Raw genomic sequence first — 16805 nt, forward strand, 5'->3', positions numbered from 1 at the left:
AATACCCAGTCTCGGAGGGAAGACGGTAGGGACCATCCCTCCCCCACTTTGCCTTTCACAGGCGAGAAACCTAAAACACAGAGAGGTTAAGTGACATGACCATATTACTTCGGTGACTTAAAGCTAGAAAGTGGGCAGGCTGGAACAAGGGCTCTTTCCCATCATACCCACTGCCCACTCGGCCTGAGCAATGCCGCCATCGTTGGCACTGAGTAAATACTAAGTGATGAATTAGCCAATTATGATACATATCATTGTCACAATTAAACCAGCTATTTAAGCAAACGACAAGGGAGCACTGTGCGGCTTCACAGCGAAGGCTGACCATCCTGGCTGAAGAAAGGTTGGAACAGGGGTGCATGGACGTCTGGGGGACCTCCCTAGGGCACTGGCGGCCTCAGGGTCAGTCCTGGGAGAGTCTCCTCCAGCAGGTGAGGAAGGACCCAGTGGGAATAAATCACAGGCATGTGGATGTCACTCTAGAGCCAGAGCCACTCGGCTGTCCCGGAAATATCGCTCAAGTAGCTGCCAATCACAACAGCCTCATCCAGGAGCTTTTGGAAACTGGTGCATGAATCCATCAAGCAGGCACCAGGTGCCCGAGAACATTCTCAGAGCCCAAGAAGAGCCAAAGGAGATGTCAACCGTGCCCACAGGGTACAGACCTGCAATGCGTTGATAAGCTGCCGGTCCTCCTGGCTCGTGAGGAACAAGGGGGTGATCCCCGCATCCGAAAGCTTTAGCACAGCCTCCCTGAGCTGTGGGGACGCCCTCGTGGGCTTATTGCTGAAGAAAACAGCCACTTTCCTCATCAGGAATCCGTTCCTCACACGCTTAAACGTGTTTCTGGCCACGAAGGACATGGCCGTTTCCAGACTCTGTTGCTTGGACGTCAGAGCCACCTGAAGGTTCTTGATCTTGTCCAAGAGGACCGACTTCTTCTTGGAGTCGGCAAACCGGATCTCCGTGGTCACCTCGTTGTTGTAGGTGACCACGGCCACGCGTGCCCCCCGCGGGCAGTTGCTCTCAGCAATGGTCAGGTCGCCCACGATGCTCAGGAGCACATCCCTCATCCGGCTAAACGTGTCTTGGGTCACCCCCTCCGAGGTGTCTAAGGCAAAGGCCAGTTCCGTCGGGAAGACGGGGCATTCCAGGGGCCCTGTGGGAAGTGGCGGGTTTTCAAAGACACACTTTACTTACCGGGAAAGGGGTCTTCTTCCCGCAGGAGAAAGTCAGACGGCTGAAGTCAACTTACCGTAGCAGCAAGCTAGAAAAGAAACAGAGAGAGGAGTGAAACACAGGTACCGCATGAGCATTTCAAACACGAGAGCAGACGTGCGTCACAGACAGCAAAGATCGTGTACTTACGACATTTATCTTTGATGCTTTGGACAAGGGCACATTGCTTTAAAAAGAAAGGAAAGAAGCGTGAGGGGGGCGGACAAGAGGCTTACGGCTCAACGACTGGTGATACACACATGCAACTTACATCCATGGAGTCACCTCTGTTGCCCTTGGGACCCTGTGGAACGAGAAGGAGAGGGTGAGAAGCACCACAGATGCGCGGGACCAGCAACGTGACAGAAACACGGCTGAGGGAGCAAAGGTGGGTCTGGGCTGCCCTTGACCATTTTCAGGCTCTCCCTGTAAATCTGACTTTACTGCTCAAGGAACAAAAGACAGGGGAAACTTTGAGGACAGAAGTGTTTCCCCTGCAAAATGAAAAGCTCCACACCCTGAAAACCTGGAAGGTTGTGACAAATCAAAGGGATCACACATTTGGGCTCGAGTCCAAACATGACTTCTCCTGAGAGTAGAGCTTTCTTTCCACCCGCGATCTTAGTATCTCCTGTTCACAGAAGGGACAGCGACGCGTCACTTAGCTAAGCCTCAGCTCCAGATCTAAAGCACACTGGCTGGATACCACCCCAGAGGAGGTCCAAGGACAGACCCGTGGCTGCTCTCAGGGTCTTATCACAATACACAGCCGCCCTGACGGCCAAGCAGTTGTCTTCTGGGCCAGTCAGGTGCGTTTCCACAAGACTGCAGACTGCCTTAACTTTCTCCGTTAAATGCTTCACTTTCTTAAAGGCAGAAATCACCTGACTTAGCCTTTATCCAAGTCTGACCAGCCTAATCCCTCCACCTTTCCTTGTACGAGTGATTGTCCATCATTCTTTGAACCTCATGAAATTTAACGTAGGGAGACAATATAGGGAGAAATTCAAGTAAGGAAACGAAGATATTCATAATGAAGAAATGCAAGGGAAAACCTGCAGAAGGTCGCCCTCTTGGCCCCAGGTGGCCCAGCACTCGTGGGTTTTAAACCATAAATCAGAAGCTGTCTTGGGGATTTTATAGACCACAGGAAATAGTTCGCAAACCGACGTCTGACATAAATTATACTATTTCTACAAGATGCAACCAAGAGGTATTAGAACTTGTCCTCTCTCTCTCTCTCTTTTTTTTTTTTTTTGTCCTGTACACAAACCTCAAACCTACCCCAGGAAATTATAAAGGCAAATTACAATATACCCTAGACCACAAGGTTCCACAAGAAACTTCTTTGGAACGTTTCTGGTTAGTCTCAAATTCAAAAGCTCTTTTCTCCATTGTGACATCAAAAGAAAAGTGGTTTATAAAAAAAAAAAAATCAATGACAACAAAAATGCAGCACGTCTTTTCTGGGAGGGAAGGAGGCTGTAGGAAGTTTACAAAGGGACACATGTAAAGCTTCCAGCCCATGGCTGGACTGGAACTGGGTGGGTGGGTACTTACAGATGGTCCTGGGTAGCCAGGGTCCCCCTTCTGCCCAATTGCCCCTGGAGGTCCTGAATTTCCCTAGAAAAGGCAGAACAAACAGTGAGATGCTTGCCCAAGAACCATTAAGAAGACTATCCATGGAGGGGCGCCCGGCGGGCTCAGTCTGAGCCCTGTCTGAGACTTCGGCTCAGGTCACAATCTTACAGTTCGTGAGTTCGAGCCCCGCATCGGGCTCTGTGCTGACAGCTCAGAGCCCGGAGCCCGCTTCGGATACTGTCTCCCTCCTTCTCTGCCCCTCCCCCCCTTCTCTTTCTCTCTCTCTTTCAAAAATAAAATAAACGTCAAAAATTTTTAAATAAAAATTAAAAAAAAAAGACGATCCACAGATGTGCAAGAATGCAATAAACAGCAATCAGTGAGACCAGCGCTCGGTGCAGATAACCAATCCAACGTGGTAAAACCACCTGGAAAAGTAAATGATGCAGTTTGTCTCCACTGAGCAAATTAACAGGATCATATGACGATTTTAACTATATTTCAAGCTAAAAATAACCGTTTCCCACATCGAGACCGCGACATTCTAATTCAGGACTCGGTGCAATCTTAAGAGGATGAGTAAACATCCACTGAAGACAGTCATTTGGAGCCAAAAGGAGCTTCAGGAAGAGGACTGTTATGCCTTGGAGGCGGGGAGCGCGGGGTCTGGTGATCCTTGAGATGTGTTAGCAGGAGGGCTTCTGGGGCCTCCCCGTAAGGGCAGCGCGGCTGAAGAAGGCAGTGCAGACAACCACAAGGGGTCCTGAGGACACCGGCCTGGGGCCTAGGACTCCTTTTCTTGTACCCCACATGCCACCAGCCAGGTTGCCGGGGAAGAAGGAGAATGTTCACCACACGTGTTCTCATCCCCCACCTGCAGCCAGGTGCGGGCAGACTCACCCTTCGGCCCCTGATGCCTTTGGGTCCTGGTCCTCCATCCGTCCCGGGCTCGCCAGGGGCACCCTGCAAAGAGAGCCAGGAAGAGGCACATTAAGTTCTGAAACGGAGGGTCCAGCGCAGGGCCCCCGGGCATCTGGACCACACTCCCCAGGGCAGCCCAATGGCTAACTGGTTTACATTCCACTGGGTTACTAGTACGTCTGTGTCCTCCACAGATGCAGCCTTAGTTTACCGCCCCCATGATGACGATGTCATACAGATCAGAGCACGTCAAGTTTACAAAGTGTGTGACTGCCATGTCATGATCCAACCCTCGCAAGGCCCAAGGCAAGTACGCTGTCCACTGTCACCTCCACTTAACGGGTGAGGGAGTATCTCAGAGAGGGCGGGGCCTTCGTAGGCGGCTGACCCCACACTAACACCACAATATTCCAATTTTCAGCCCATGAACATGCCAGACGCAGCCCCCCAAAATGGTGACGTTTCACCACCAGGGGAATATTTATTTACCTTTGGACCAGGGTATCCAGGGAATCCTCTTTCTCCCTGTAAGAGGCAAATAAATAACTCAGTTTTGGGTCCTAATTTACATGCATCTAAAAGAAATTATTCTTGAGCAGAAACGAATACATCCACGGAGTCACCAAGACAAAAAAAAAACTCATGACATTCCAACAAAATTTTGAGAAATACTTCTCTAAAGACACAAGACACCAGAAGCTCAGGAATCCTCAGCAGATACGCACTTTTCTGCCTTTGCGTCCTTCACCGCCAATCCCGTCTCTGCCATCATCGCCCTGGGGGTGGAAAGGGAGCATTACTGCAGGCCGCCATGCTGGGCACCCCACAACCACTCTGTCTAGAGCCCAGAGCACAGGGTCGTTGGGTCCCTGAAGGGTTCCCAGATCAAGGAAGTGTTCCTGCTCCCACCCCATCTTCCATGTGTAAACAAGAAAGCCGTCTGCAAGTAAGTGGGCTTCATGGACTCCTTCGGGAAAATGGTGCTGGTGTGCCACCAATAAAAAGAACATCTGACAGCCACAGGGAAAGACAGCACTTGGGTGTGGAATCAAAGGCCCGCGGAATCTCTGAGACTCTTAGAGCAGAAAGGACTCCCAAAAGTCACCTTGCCAAAGTGCATCCTTGACTCTTTGATTCTAGCAGGAACGCAGGACTCAGTCTCTCACACCCTCCTGAGTCTCCTGCGCTCAGACCTTCTCTCCCCTCCCCCCGTGGCTTCCCCCCCTCCTTCCAGGTCATGCCACTGGACTGCCTTCTTTCCAAACACCCCCCCTCCCTATGCTCTCCAATCTGTCCCATCACACCCTCGCGGGAGACTTTCAGAACTGCACTCCATTGACTATTTCAAAAGAATCAGAACAATATGTGTGAAATATATACACTGGTATCTCTAAAACATACGCAGAACATGCTATTTAGTTAATTTAAAGTTTTAAGCAAACATCAGCAGCTAAAGAGCCATTGCCCCCAAATTTATGGACACACCATCAAGAAATTTCCTTCTGGTCTGAACAGATTTTAAAGCCTGATTTTTCCCCCCTCTGCTTCTGAAACTGAAAGTAACAGAAACGGATCCTTCAAACTTCAGTTTTTTGTAGAGGGGTTACATACACACACAAAAAAATATTTTAAAGTTTGGGATTATAAATCAGATCAACCGGGTTCTCAAAACTTTCTTAAAACAGTCTATAGATTTCTTTGCCCTGTACAGAAGTGTATATTAAAAAAGTATCGTTTGTGAGCAGTCAGATTGTCTTTAGATAATATTTTAAAAAATGAGTTATCAAGGTAATAACTTCTATTCCTAGGATGTCTCATCCAAAGGAAACAGTTTCAATCTGGATTGAGACCTGATCAGATATGATTCCATTTTAACCAAAGGACATTTATTTCTCTGCAGAAAAACTCCATCTAGTCATGGTCACAAACCATTTGCAGGACAATAATGAAGGTGGTTCAAGCTTCAGTGAGTCCCCACATTCACTTACCAGGAAAAACACAAGAAAAAAATGTCTTTCCCCACTCTTTCCCAATGTAATGAAACTTATTTGGAAATTGATTTGCTATTTATAAGCAGTCAGTCTCACTGCATTCGGTCATATCCCCAAGGACACAAGGGGCAACTATCCAGTTACCTGTTTAGGACCAACCCAATTTGCAACGAGAAAGGCTAGCCCAGAGAAAGGCCCCATCTCCCCTGCCTCGCACCTTCCAGCAAAGGATTGGCCACAGCACATCCTGATCTTACCGTCTCCCCTCGGGGGCCCCGGCTTCCGACTCCTCCCTTTGGTCCCGGCTCTCCAGGCTCGCCCTACACACGAGAAACAAGGCTGAGACAGCTGTGGGGCTGAGACCATTTAAAACATGATTCCAAGCAATTTCTGTTCTACGTGATGCCGGCGGTAAGGTAAAGTCAGTGGGTGTTGACTACGCCAGGGGAACCCCCCACCACCACCAAGAGACCGAGAGACAACCGTGGATTCACACGAACACATTTCCTTTACTGAGAAAAGGCTGCCCTTTGAGGCCCGTTCTGATAAGTTGTGTTTTTTCTTAAGGCTTATGGTTCTTAAGTCGGTTCTCAGACAGTCTTCGTATGACAAGCTGCTGTTATCCAAAAGAGTCGGGGAGCTGGGCCTCTTGGATTAGCTAAATATGGCCAGCAGAGCTCCGTGCGTGCGGTGCCAGTGTTTAAAGAATGTGTGTTCAATGCAACACTGGGGCTGTGCTAAGTGCCTCCCATCCGCTCTGATGACTCCAAGGAGGCCAAACGCCCGTCACATACACAGGCACGAACAGATCAGGGAATCCACCAGCTGCTGACAGGTTCTGGCCACAAGAAAGCCAACCCGCTGAGTGTAGCCCGTGAGTTCCCTTCAGGTGGGACAGGACAGGGATCCCACTGGCCAAGCCGGGCTGGCAGCTGGGGAGGCTGGATGCAGACTAAGCAGGTGAGCACACGGACAGATGAGGGGAAGGCCCCAGAGGGTATGGCTGGGCCCTGACCTCAGGAAATGAGCTCTACTTTGGTTAAGACAAACCTTTCTTCCCAGGGGACCGACTCTGCCACGTTCTCCAGGAGCACCCGCAGTCCCTCCGCTTCCCTGGAGCAGGGAGAGGAGCATGTCAATGAAATATTCACCCTCCAGCCAGAGGCCCTGCACTCGGCCCCCACCCCGCAGCACTCAGTGCCAAGTGCGGTGCCGGAGACCCAAATGCACATGGACATGGCTTGTGCAGATCTAACACATCCGTGTGACCGCTCGGAACCAGCCTCCACAAACCAACCCGTGTTGCAGTTAGTATCCCGAGCCCCTGACTAGAAGAGAAGAACCCAGATTTTGTGGGACTTTGTTTCCTCTCCCTTTTCACACCTCCACAGTGACACCTGATTATACAGGTGCAGAATCCTGTACACGTATCCCCTGAGGGAGTAAGTAAATAATGAAGAAACATAGCTCTTAAAACGGGGTGCAGCCTCCAGAGCCCAGAAATGACCCACACGAACGTGCGAGAAACAGGTGGTAGGAGCTCTTTGTCATTGGTGACTATTAGAAGAGTTTCACCTCACCCCCACTCCACCTTAGACTCTTGACTAATGACAGCTTAAATAATGTTGAATAAAACCCACAAAAGCTTTGAAAATAGGTATTTATCAGATGGCGAAACAGGAAAGGAATGTCTAAGCCAACAAGGGATCTCACAAAGTTCCTACTTGGTTGCAACACCTTTTTGTCCATTTCTGTAGCAACAAGCCAGCTCTTTGCCACTTTTTGGTTATTACTGTTTTCTGTCACACATGACAGGGTGGCTCCCTGAACAGCATGTCAGACAGGACGGACACCGAGTGTGCAGTGCTGGGGACCCGGGCCCCACACAGCTAACTCATTTCTGCTCATGGTCACCGAGCCCCGAGATGCATGTCCATGCCTGTGGTCGTTCAAGTTTAAGGAGCAGCTTCAGTGTTGAACCTGAGGGTGGGGAATGCCTTACACCGAATACCGAACCACAAGGCAAACTCCAGGGGCCACATATGAAACAATTTGGCATAAGCCAAGAATTGGGGCAGATTTAGAGTTTACAGAGGTCCAGCCTCAGGCTTTGGAAGTGCAGGACGGCCTCACCACCCAGCTGGCCAATGTTTGGAAGGAGAAGCACTGGGATTCAGAAGCCCCTGGAGCACCAAGAGAAAGGGTCTCTTACTTCCTCAGGCAAACTGGCCAGTCGCCGTGAGGACTGAGGTTGACCCGGGGTCTGTGCTGGCAGGGGGGAGGCGAAGGGAGAAGTCTGCCTACAGTAACACCATCCGCAGGACCTCAGCCTGTGCGGGCCGTGCTCCCGCTTCGCTGAAGACAGGGGTGGGATCAAGCGGACTTACCCGAGGCCCAGAAATGCCTTGTTCACCGATCAGGCCTGGGGGACCCGTGGGACCAGGTGGACCCTGAAGAAGCAAAAGGCCAATATAAGTGCTGCGTTGAGGTGGCGTTCCATGAGGAACGTCGGGGTGACACCTGCACTTTGCACCGAGCCCAGAGCCTCACTCCTGCCGGCCAAAAAGACCGCTAGAGACCATGCTTCTGTCTCAGCTGTTAACAGCAGCTCCAACCCGGGACACTAAGGGGGAGGTTAGCTTAAGAAAAATACAAGGAGTAGGGGCGCCTGGGTGGCGCAGTCGGTTAAGCGTCCGAGTTCAGCCAGGTCACGATCTCGCAGTCCGTGAGTTCGAGCCCCGCGTCGGGCTCTGGGCTGATGGCTCGGAGCCTGGAGCCTGTTTCCGATTCTGTGTCTCCCTCTCTCTCTGCCCCTCCCCCGTTCGTGCTCTGTCTCTCTCTGTCCCAAAAATAAATAAACGAAAAAAAAATTTAAAAAAATAAATAAATAAAATAAAATAAATGAAAAAAAAAGAAAAATACAAGGAGCCCAGAGGTTAAGCGTCTGACTCTTGATTTTAGCTCAGGTCATGCTCTCAGGATTTGTGAGTTGGAGCCCCACATCAGGCCAGAGACAGAAAGGAAATCAGTGGTTTCCAGGAGCTGGAGGAGAGGATATGGGAATGACTGCCTAAGGGCTCGGGGGCTCCTCTGGGGATGATGAAAATGTTTTCAAACTATGTAGAGCTTATGGCTGTACCACACTGTGAATGTATTATGTGCCACTGAACTCTTCAGTAGTTAATTCTGGGTTCGATTATATAAAACTGGCTGTCACCTCATTCAAATTGAAAACCATCTGGGGACTCCTGGGGAGCTCGGTCGGTTGAGCATCTGACTCTTGATTTCAGCTCAGGCCACGATCTCACGCTTCGTGAGTTCAAGCCCTGGGTCAGGCTCCGTGCTGACAGCGTGGAGTCTGTTTGGGATTCTGTCTCTCGCCCGCTCCCTCTACCCCTCCCCTGCTCGTGCTGTCTCTGTCTCTCTCAAAACAAATAAACATTTAAAAATAAACACACGGAACAATTTAAAAACACATACTGGAGCACCTGGGCAAACATCACAAGGCACACGGCCGCGCTGGGAGTACTGACCTGTCCACCTCGGGTGCCCTGCTCTCCCACGGAGCCCGGCTGGCCCGGGCCGCCCTTGTTGCCCTTGGAAACAAAAGAAGATGAAGGGGGCGGGGGTCAGAGTGGTTGAGGCCAGTGTCAGCTGTGTATTCGACAGTCACGTCTGGACAAAGGGGGTAGGGGAGCAGCCCCACAGGGGAGTGGAGGCCACCAGGGCAGTGGCCCCACGAGGAGACATTCAGCACGTACAGCCAGTGCCATTCTGCATGCTTACGATGGTTCCCCACACCTGCCTCACCTCTGCTCAGGATGGTTGTGAAATCAGGATTTTTGAATCCAAACCTGCCTTGCACAGCTGGGCAGACAGACACAGTAAGACGCGGAGACTGGCCGACGAGCGGGTCAGCGGGCGCGTCAGGGACGAGGGACGCCCGGACGCCCCCTGTTCCATTCCTCCCCTCAGTCTCTGCCCCTGGTCCCCACAGCCACGAGGTTTCACAAGTCGTTTGGAAGAGGCTAAATGCACGGAGTCGGTACAGAAGGTGGTGGCTGCTGTTTGAGCCCCACGCCTTGAAGGCAGAGGGACAAAGCTTTTGGCTCCCAGGCTGATTGCATTCTTGCCCTTTGAGAGCACGTGGTGAGTCATGGTGTGATGGCAGAAGAAAGGCACCAAATTAGAGACTTACCTTAGCTCCCGCTGGTCCCCTTCGGCCAAAGCCGCCCTGTGGAGGAGTCACACAAACTGAGAGGGAGCCTGGGGACGGAGCCCGGGGCTTTCTGCAACATGAGTCGCCACGAGCCAGACAATGTGCCTGGCCGGCCCTGAGCAGACTCAAGAGAGACACCCTTCGTCCTGCCCTCCTCTCCGCCAAGTTTTGCTTCCACGCTGCCCCGTTAGCCACCCAAATGGGAGTTTTCAGAGTTACTTCCAACCTGCCAAGCAAAATAATGACTCCTTCTGGCTGCACGATCCCAGCCAATTTCAAAAAAGGATGTAAAAATGGTAATGTCAACCTGTCTGTTTTTCAACCATTTTCCTAACTGCAGGCAGAAGTAATGAAATACGTCAATTATAATGGAAGGGAGTCCCAAACTCTCCAAACGCTCCTGGCCAAATATAACACACACTCAGCTAAGTAAAGCATCGGGAGTGCACATACGTGAACCTAAAAAGCCCAACCGTACTTAGTCTGGGCTCATGACTTGGCAGCATCTTTCTCGATGTTCCAGAGGTGACCCTTCGTTCAAATAAATGTGGGCCCATCGCATAAGCAATGCTTTCATTCCGATTCTGTGATGGCTTCCTCTCCATCGGAAAGGTTTGGGACGGGAACGCATGAAGGTCCTGGGTGTATCTTTGTGAGGTGAAGGGTTAGTGTTCTGGACACTGTAAGGCACCAGCTCTGTTATGGGGCTTGGCCCATCTGTGGCGTCAACCAAAGAAAGACATTCTCCACTCCCAACGGGCCAGCCCAGAGACCTTCTGGGGTGACTGTTTTAACATTATTCACGGTGGTGGAAACTTCTTTAACAGAAGGCCTTGGCCTCCTTCTACGGATGACACATGGACAAATGGAGAAGGAGACGGGCCAGGCGGCTCCTTCAGAGTAACAATCTGCCTGGCCTCCCCCAAAGGGCACAACTAGGAGTACGACCAGAGGCTAAGTGCTCAGTGACGCAGTGCTCAGGCCAGAGGCAGCCCGCAGAAGCCCCAGTGTGGCTGTGTGAGACGTGAGGTGGCCCGGTGGGAAGGACACGTTTCACCTTGGCCTGAGCCGGGCACAGCGAGGTCCTAAGGGAAGGAACCAGAGGCCCCCGGCCAGGCCTCACCCTAGCGCAAGGGAAGAAGCGGGTGGACAAGAGCCCTTGACTCCATCAAGGGTGAACCGAAGTCTCCACCTTGCACGCAGAAATAAAACAAACTGCAGGCAGGACTCTATTTTAAGTCACTTCATGAAAACAAGTTTTGGTTCCGTCACACGCTGAGCGGGTGGCTCATTATAACAGCGGGGTCTTTCCTCATTGGTCAGTTTGCAATTCCCTCGCAGTAACACTCAGAACTTCTAAGATGGTGTTTTCAAATTTTGTTTTTCTTCTGAATTCTAAAGGCACAATTTTAAAACTTATGCCCCTAGCATACCATGTAATCACGGGTGAGAGTCATCCCTTCCAAAAGCCCCCATCTCAGGGCACAGCCCCCTGAGGGTCCAGCCACTGATGGATCCCTCACCGCGTGGCTGGTGCTGGGGAAACGGCGGAGGTACCATTTTTGGCCGCCCAGACCCAGCCTGCTGCTGCTCTGCTCTCTCAGCTTGTGAGCAGAGCCATCCTGACTGCCCCTGACGCCTTACAAACTTCCAGACCACTCCTCCCCCGTGCAGGGACCCTCTTCCCCCTCTGGAGCCACGCTCTGTGTTCCCCGGGGCCCTGGGAGCTGCCAAGGGTTTCCCAAGGGTCGTGTACCTAGCTTTGGTCTTAGCAGCTCTTCGAGGGGACTCAGAGATTAGGGACGCAATGAGCTCTCCTGCAACAGACATTCGCGAAATGTCTCGCAAAGGCAACCGCCTGATGCAATTCACTAGAAAACACAATCTGGTGTCGTCGCTTGAATTACAGCCGCACCAACAAACAATGACTAAACCCACAAGCATACAACCCATCAGCCTTCTTGCCCCTCACTCCCTCACTCCCTCCTGAGTTTGTGCTTCTGTTTGGATTTTTTAAATATTTAGCGGGACAGAGCCTAGCCACATGTTTGAAATCCCCCTCAAAGCCCCCAAGTAAAAAGTTGCTGAGTAACGCTGCCCCAGATCGTGTTGGTGATTCAGGAGGCACTTGCTAGGACTCCCCACAAAGCCCCCTGAGCCCCAAGAGGCACTCACGTCCTTCCCGGTTTCTCCAGGCCTTCCAGATACCCCGTCTCTCCCAGGGAGACCCTGACATGGAGAAAAAAATCAGCGTAAGACTCTCATCCAACTCTGGCATATTGTGCCAGAGACCACGGGAAAGGGGGTTGCTTGTACACACGGCAGAGGCCGGGGGGATGCTTGGTGGGACCCCTTAGACGGGGGTCATGCCGTCTGCACAAGCCTGAGAAGCGCTTTCCGTAAATACCTAAGGGGCATAAATTCTGCAGAAAAGGAGCCCCTCTGGGTAGCAGGTGGACACTGCCTTCCCAGGCACACAGTCCACACCCGACCTCGTGTGCCCATAGCCATGAAGACCACTTCTGTGGCCCCTGTGGCTGGGGGTGAGCCCTCGGCAAAGGGGGTCCGGGGATGCAGAGCACCGTACCATGGGGCCGATGTCTCCGGTTTCTCCTTTGGGCCCTCTCTGCTGACTGTCCCGTCCTGAGTCACCCTGCAGACAACACAGGTCAGGGACATGAGCCACGTGTGCAAGAAAAAGGCACTTCAAGTTCACCTTAGGTAAACAGAAGAGTTTGCCACCCTTCTCAGTCTATGGCTCTACAAAACCTATAGGCCAACCCCCTCCCGAGCCAGCTTCCCTCCTCCTGGGCCAGCCTCCCTCCTCCTGGGCCAGCCTCCCTCCTCCTGGGCCAGCTTCCCTCCTCCCCACCGCCCCCTTCCCCCCTCCCCGCCCCGCCAGCCTCCCTTCCTCCTCCCAGGCCAGCCTCCCTCCTCCTGGGCCAGCCTGCCTCCTCCTGGGCCAGCCTCCCTCCTCCTGGGCCAGCTTCCCTCCTCCCCACCAGGCCAGCTTCCCTCCTCCCCACCCGGCCAACCTCCCTCCTCCGGGCCAGATCAAGGCAAGAGGGACGGTGAGGCACTATTCTCCCTGCTGAGGAAGGACCGCTGCCCACTGCCCAGGGCTGAGAGTGGTTTGGGACCCCACGATCAGGCTGTCAGAGTGAGATGGGTGGGCTATGGGGGATGTGGCCAAGGCGTGGCCCCTCAGGGTCCTACATTTTTGTCACCTCTGATACTTTTCTGAGCACCCGACCCCGCTAGATTAAACGCCTTGAGACCACCTTTGAGGGAAATTCCTGAGGCCTTCGTATGACAGGCCTTGCAAACACTATCTTTGCAGCTAAAGAGCAAACGTGTCTCCAAAACTGTAGGAGGAGGACAAGCCATGTACATTATCAACACATTCTAAAGCAATTTCAAAACTCTGGTTAAAAGCTCTTCCTCCCAACTCACTTCCCAACGACCCCCCTCCCCAGACTTGGGTCCCAAACTGTCCGTGAGAAAGCTCCCTTACCGGGTCACCTCGAATTCCAACGTCTCCCCTCTCCCCTTTGTCCCCTTTGGGTCCTTTGTCACCCTAAATAAAAAATACCAGCAGAGACAAAAATTAGATAAGGTTTCAAATTTGTATCTCCCCCCTTAAAAATCACGTTCTTCAGTTTATAAATCTTAAAAAGAAGAGTATCTCCCGTTTACTCGTTTACATGAAGGTAAATTTACTTCCAAATATTTCCAATTTGTTCAGGTAATCCCAAATCTTTACTAGGACCTACTCTGGACCAGGCACCAGGGATTTATTTAAACAGAACACAGTCAGTCCCTGCCCTAGGAGATATACTCTGCAGACTAAAAGATACGATGTAATTGTCACAACGGACAGAGGACACAGGAGACACCACGGAAGCACCCCCAGAGGACATCAGGGAAGGCTGCCTGGAGGAAGCAGTCTTTACATACAAGAATAAAAAAAATTTTTCTTAGGTGAAAAGTTTTTAGTTTTTCCATAGCAGAAACACTATGGAAACATACTTACCCTTCTGCCGGGACTCCCTTTCTCTCCAGGAGAACCGGGCAATCCTTTGTCCCCCTGTCAAAGACAACAAGAAAACGTCACTCCTGGCACAATTTCCACCGTAGACTGAAGCATGAGTCACAGGGATGCTCGGGACCGGACGCGGTTGGGACTTAGAGTATGAAATTGCTTACATCTTCGCCGTTGAGACCATCCAGCCCGATTTCTCCTAATTCACCCTGCACGGGAACAAGACACACGGTGAGGGGAGAAAGCCATCTGGTAAAGGAAAAATGACCAAAACGGGGAACGCTTTGAATTTCAAAAACGAGGGGCACCTAGGTGGCTCAGTCGGTTGAGTGTCCGACTTCGGCTCAGGTCATGATCTCACGGTTCGTGGGTTCAAGCCCCGCATCAGGCTCTGTGCTGACAGCTCAGAGCCTGGAGCTTGCTTCGGGTTCTGTGTCTCCCTCTCTCTCTGCTCCTAACCCATTCGCTCTTGTTCTCTCTCAAAAATTAAATAAACATCACCAAAAAACTTTGAAGATAAATAAATAAATTTCAAAAACAAAAACCAGCTTAGGTACCTTCTCTCCTGGGAATCCTCGAGAGCCCTGGAAGGGAGAGGAAAGGGGAAACATTAGCTCCTCCCTGAAGGCCAAAGAGAAGAGGCTAGAACAGCAGGGGGTGGAGGGAGGGGCCCACCCCACCTGAAAGCCCTGAGTCTGAAATTCAGTGCCGGGGGTTCATCTGTCTGCCTTGTCCCCTCTCCATCCCGTGGGGGATCCTGAGGCTAATTGCCCTGGCCCTGAGCAGGTGGCCTTCTTGGCTCCTTGGTCAGGAGGGGTGGGTCCTGAAAGCCAGGGACCCGGCTACAAGACCCCTTTGTGACTTGGCCACATGCTGGCCCTTTCCCTTCAGCACCTGCTTTCAAACCTCAGCAAACAGAGGAGAAAGCACATTCAAGTGTTCCACACAAGGAATTTTCCAGCACGAGCCACCCTCTTGCTTCCTCCCACCCCGCCTGGACACCACCCTGGCTCCTCTGGGGGGCCCCGGGGGCTGGAGCCGCTGCCGCCCGCCCCCGGCCCGTGTTCTCTGTCCTTGTGACTCCTTCCTGGCTGCTCTACACGCCATAGAAAATGCCTCCTTCATGGGGGGTGGGAGGGAGGGGAGGGTGGGTGATGGGCATCGAGGAGGGCACCTGCCGGGAGGAGCACTGGGTGTCGTATGGAAACCAACTTGACAATAAATTTCATATTTAAAAAAATACAAAAAAAAAATACAAAGACATATAAAGTAAAAAAGAAAAAGAAAAAGAGAAAAAGAAAACGCTTCCTTCATTCCCAGGCTCCCTTCCCAGCGCAGCCAGTGCCGCTGACCCGCCAGAGTGCGCCCTCTCGCCACGATGCGAGGCCACTGGCTGCTGCACACGGATGACACAAAGGCCCCGGGGGCCTTCCTCCCCACCAGGCATTTGGGGAAACTGTCTCACTTCTGCACATGCCACTGAAAGCCTCTGCCTGCGGGGCCCTGGGGCTGCGGTCCCCACGCTCACGCAGGGCTCAGCACACGGTACCTTTATTCCTCTCTGCCCGGGGCAACCCTGGAAACCTTGAGTGCCGTTCACGCCGGGAGGACCCCGTTCACCCTGCGGGAGAAACGAAGGCAGTTACAAGGTGGAGTTCCGGGCCACCACGCCTCCTCTGGGTGCGAAGCCCTGGGAGGGTGTGGCCTAGAAAGCGGATTTCGCTGGGCTGGCGGGGATGCTGTTCCATCCCGTGGGGCCTCCAGCATTCCTGCAACCCCCGGCCCTGGGCCTGGCCTTGAACCTGCAGTTCCTGCCCCTGGACGGACCAGGGAGGGTCTGCAGCTCAAAAGGGTACCAGGGTGAGCAGGTCACTGGGTCCTGGGTGTGCGTGAGTGTCGGGTGCCCACAGAATCCCGGGCCTGACAGTTCCTCTGCATGGTCGCTTGTTCCCGGCTCTCCAGTGGGTCCTGGGGCCAGCCTGACACCCAGCACTGCCCGCTGGGACCCTGTGACTTCACCACTCCCCATGGACCCTGTATCCCCGTCCCAGGGCTGGGCTTCTTTCTAGTGTCTCAAAGCCTCTCGGACCACATCTGTCCCAGGCACTGCTTCTCAAACCCCCAACCGGACCCTCTGGCTACTGATGACCCAAGTCAGTAAACCTCCCTTAAAGGGCGTGACCCCGACGACCACCCTGGTTGGGTTTCCCGGGCGCCTCTGCTCCGGCTCACTCCCCTCTCTGCTTGGATGTCTGGGTCTGCTGGGTATGCTACACTCGGTGGCCCCCAGTCTCAGAAGCCATTAAGTCTCTCCCTCTGAAATAAGACCAGCAAAGTGCCTGCACTTCATGTCCATATCTGTCCTGTTGGGGACGTCACACTGTTCTCCACAGTGTAGAAATCTGAGTGGAGTTGCTAAGGAGGTTAGAAACTGATGTTATCCCAGTAGGAAAGTCATTGGAAATGGAACAGATTATGAGCCCCACAATTCAACCCCAATGAGTGAGAAACAAGGAGGCAATAAAAGCTTAAAGAACAAGCCATCTTGTACTTACGGGTCCGCCCTCGTCACCAGGATAACCTCGGTAGCCATCTTCCCCGGGAATACCCTAGAACAGAGTAAGTTCATGCTTCAGTTAAAGCTCGTAGTTTTCTTTGTTCTCCAAATATCGCCCTGCCCCCCTTTCTTGGTAGAGCAATGCCACCATGTAGCACGGCTTTAGGTGTCCCCTTGAACTGGGGTTTCTTCTTATTGTTACAGCATAATTTATCAGAATCTTTAAGGCTCGTCTCCATCAAGAAATCCTGCCAGTTTCCTGTAACTTAGACACCT

General features: G+C 52.3%; 1 protein-coding gene across 7 annotated transcripts in view; it reads right to left on the reverse strand.

Annotated features, from left to right (window-relative positions):
- The window catches only part of COL6A3 (collagen type VI alpha 3 chain), an 80746-nt gene that overhangs the window by 18381 nt on the left and 45560 nt on the right, over positions 1-16805 (reverse strand). For all 7 annotated transcript variants that reach the window (XM_019838939.3, XM_023259855.2, XM_023259856.2 and 4 more), the window contains 21 exons: positions 16528-16581; positions 15522-15593; positions 14530-14556; positions 14137-14181; positions 13964-14017; positions 13445-13507; positions 12518-12583; positions 12106-12159; positions 9910-9945; positions 9245-9307; positions 8099-8161; positions 6762-6824; positions 5969-6031; positions 4446-4496; positions 4210-4245; positions 3700-3762; positions 2779-2841; positions 1490-1522; positions 1369-1405; positions 1256-1267; positions 666-1159 (listed from right to left, as the gene is read on the reverse strand). In XM_019838939.3, coding sequence (XP_019694498.3) covers positions 666-1159; positions 1256-1267; positions 1369-1405; positions 1490-1522; positions 2779-2841; positions 3700-3762; positions 4210-4245; positions 4446-4496; positions 5969-6031; positions 6762-6824; positions 8099-8161; positions 9245-9307; positions 9910-9945; positions 12106-12159; positions 12518-12583; positions 13445-13507; positions 13964-14017; positions 14137-14181; positions 14530-14556; positions 15522-15593; positions 16528-16581 — 1512 coding nt within the window. The remainder of the gene's footprint in view (positions 1-665; positions 1160-1255; positions 1268-1368; positions 1406-1489; positions 1523-2778; positions 2842-3699; positions 3763-4209; positions 4246-4445; positions 4497-5968; positions 6032-6761; positions 6825-8098; positions 8162-9244; positions 9308-9909; positions 9946-12105; positions 12160-12517; positions 12584-13444; positions 13508-13963; positions 14018-14136; positions 14182-14529; positions 14557-15521; positions 15594-16527; positions 16582-16805) is intronic.

Source organism: Felis catus, chromosome C1 (assembly GCF_018350175.1).
Source record: "Felis catus isolate Fca126 chromosome C1, F.catus_Fca126_mat1.0, whole genome shotgun sequence".
Taxonomy (NCBI): Eukaryota; Metazoa; Chordata; class Mammalia; order Carnivora; family Felidae; genus Felis; species Felis catus.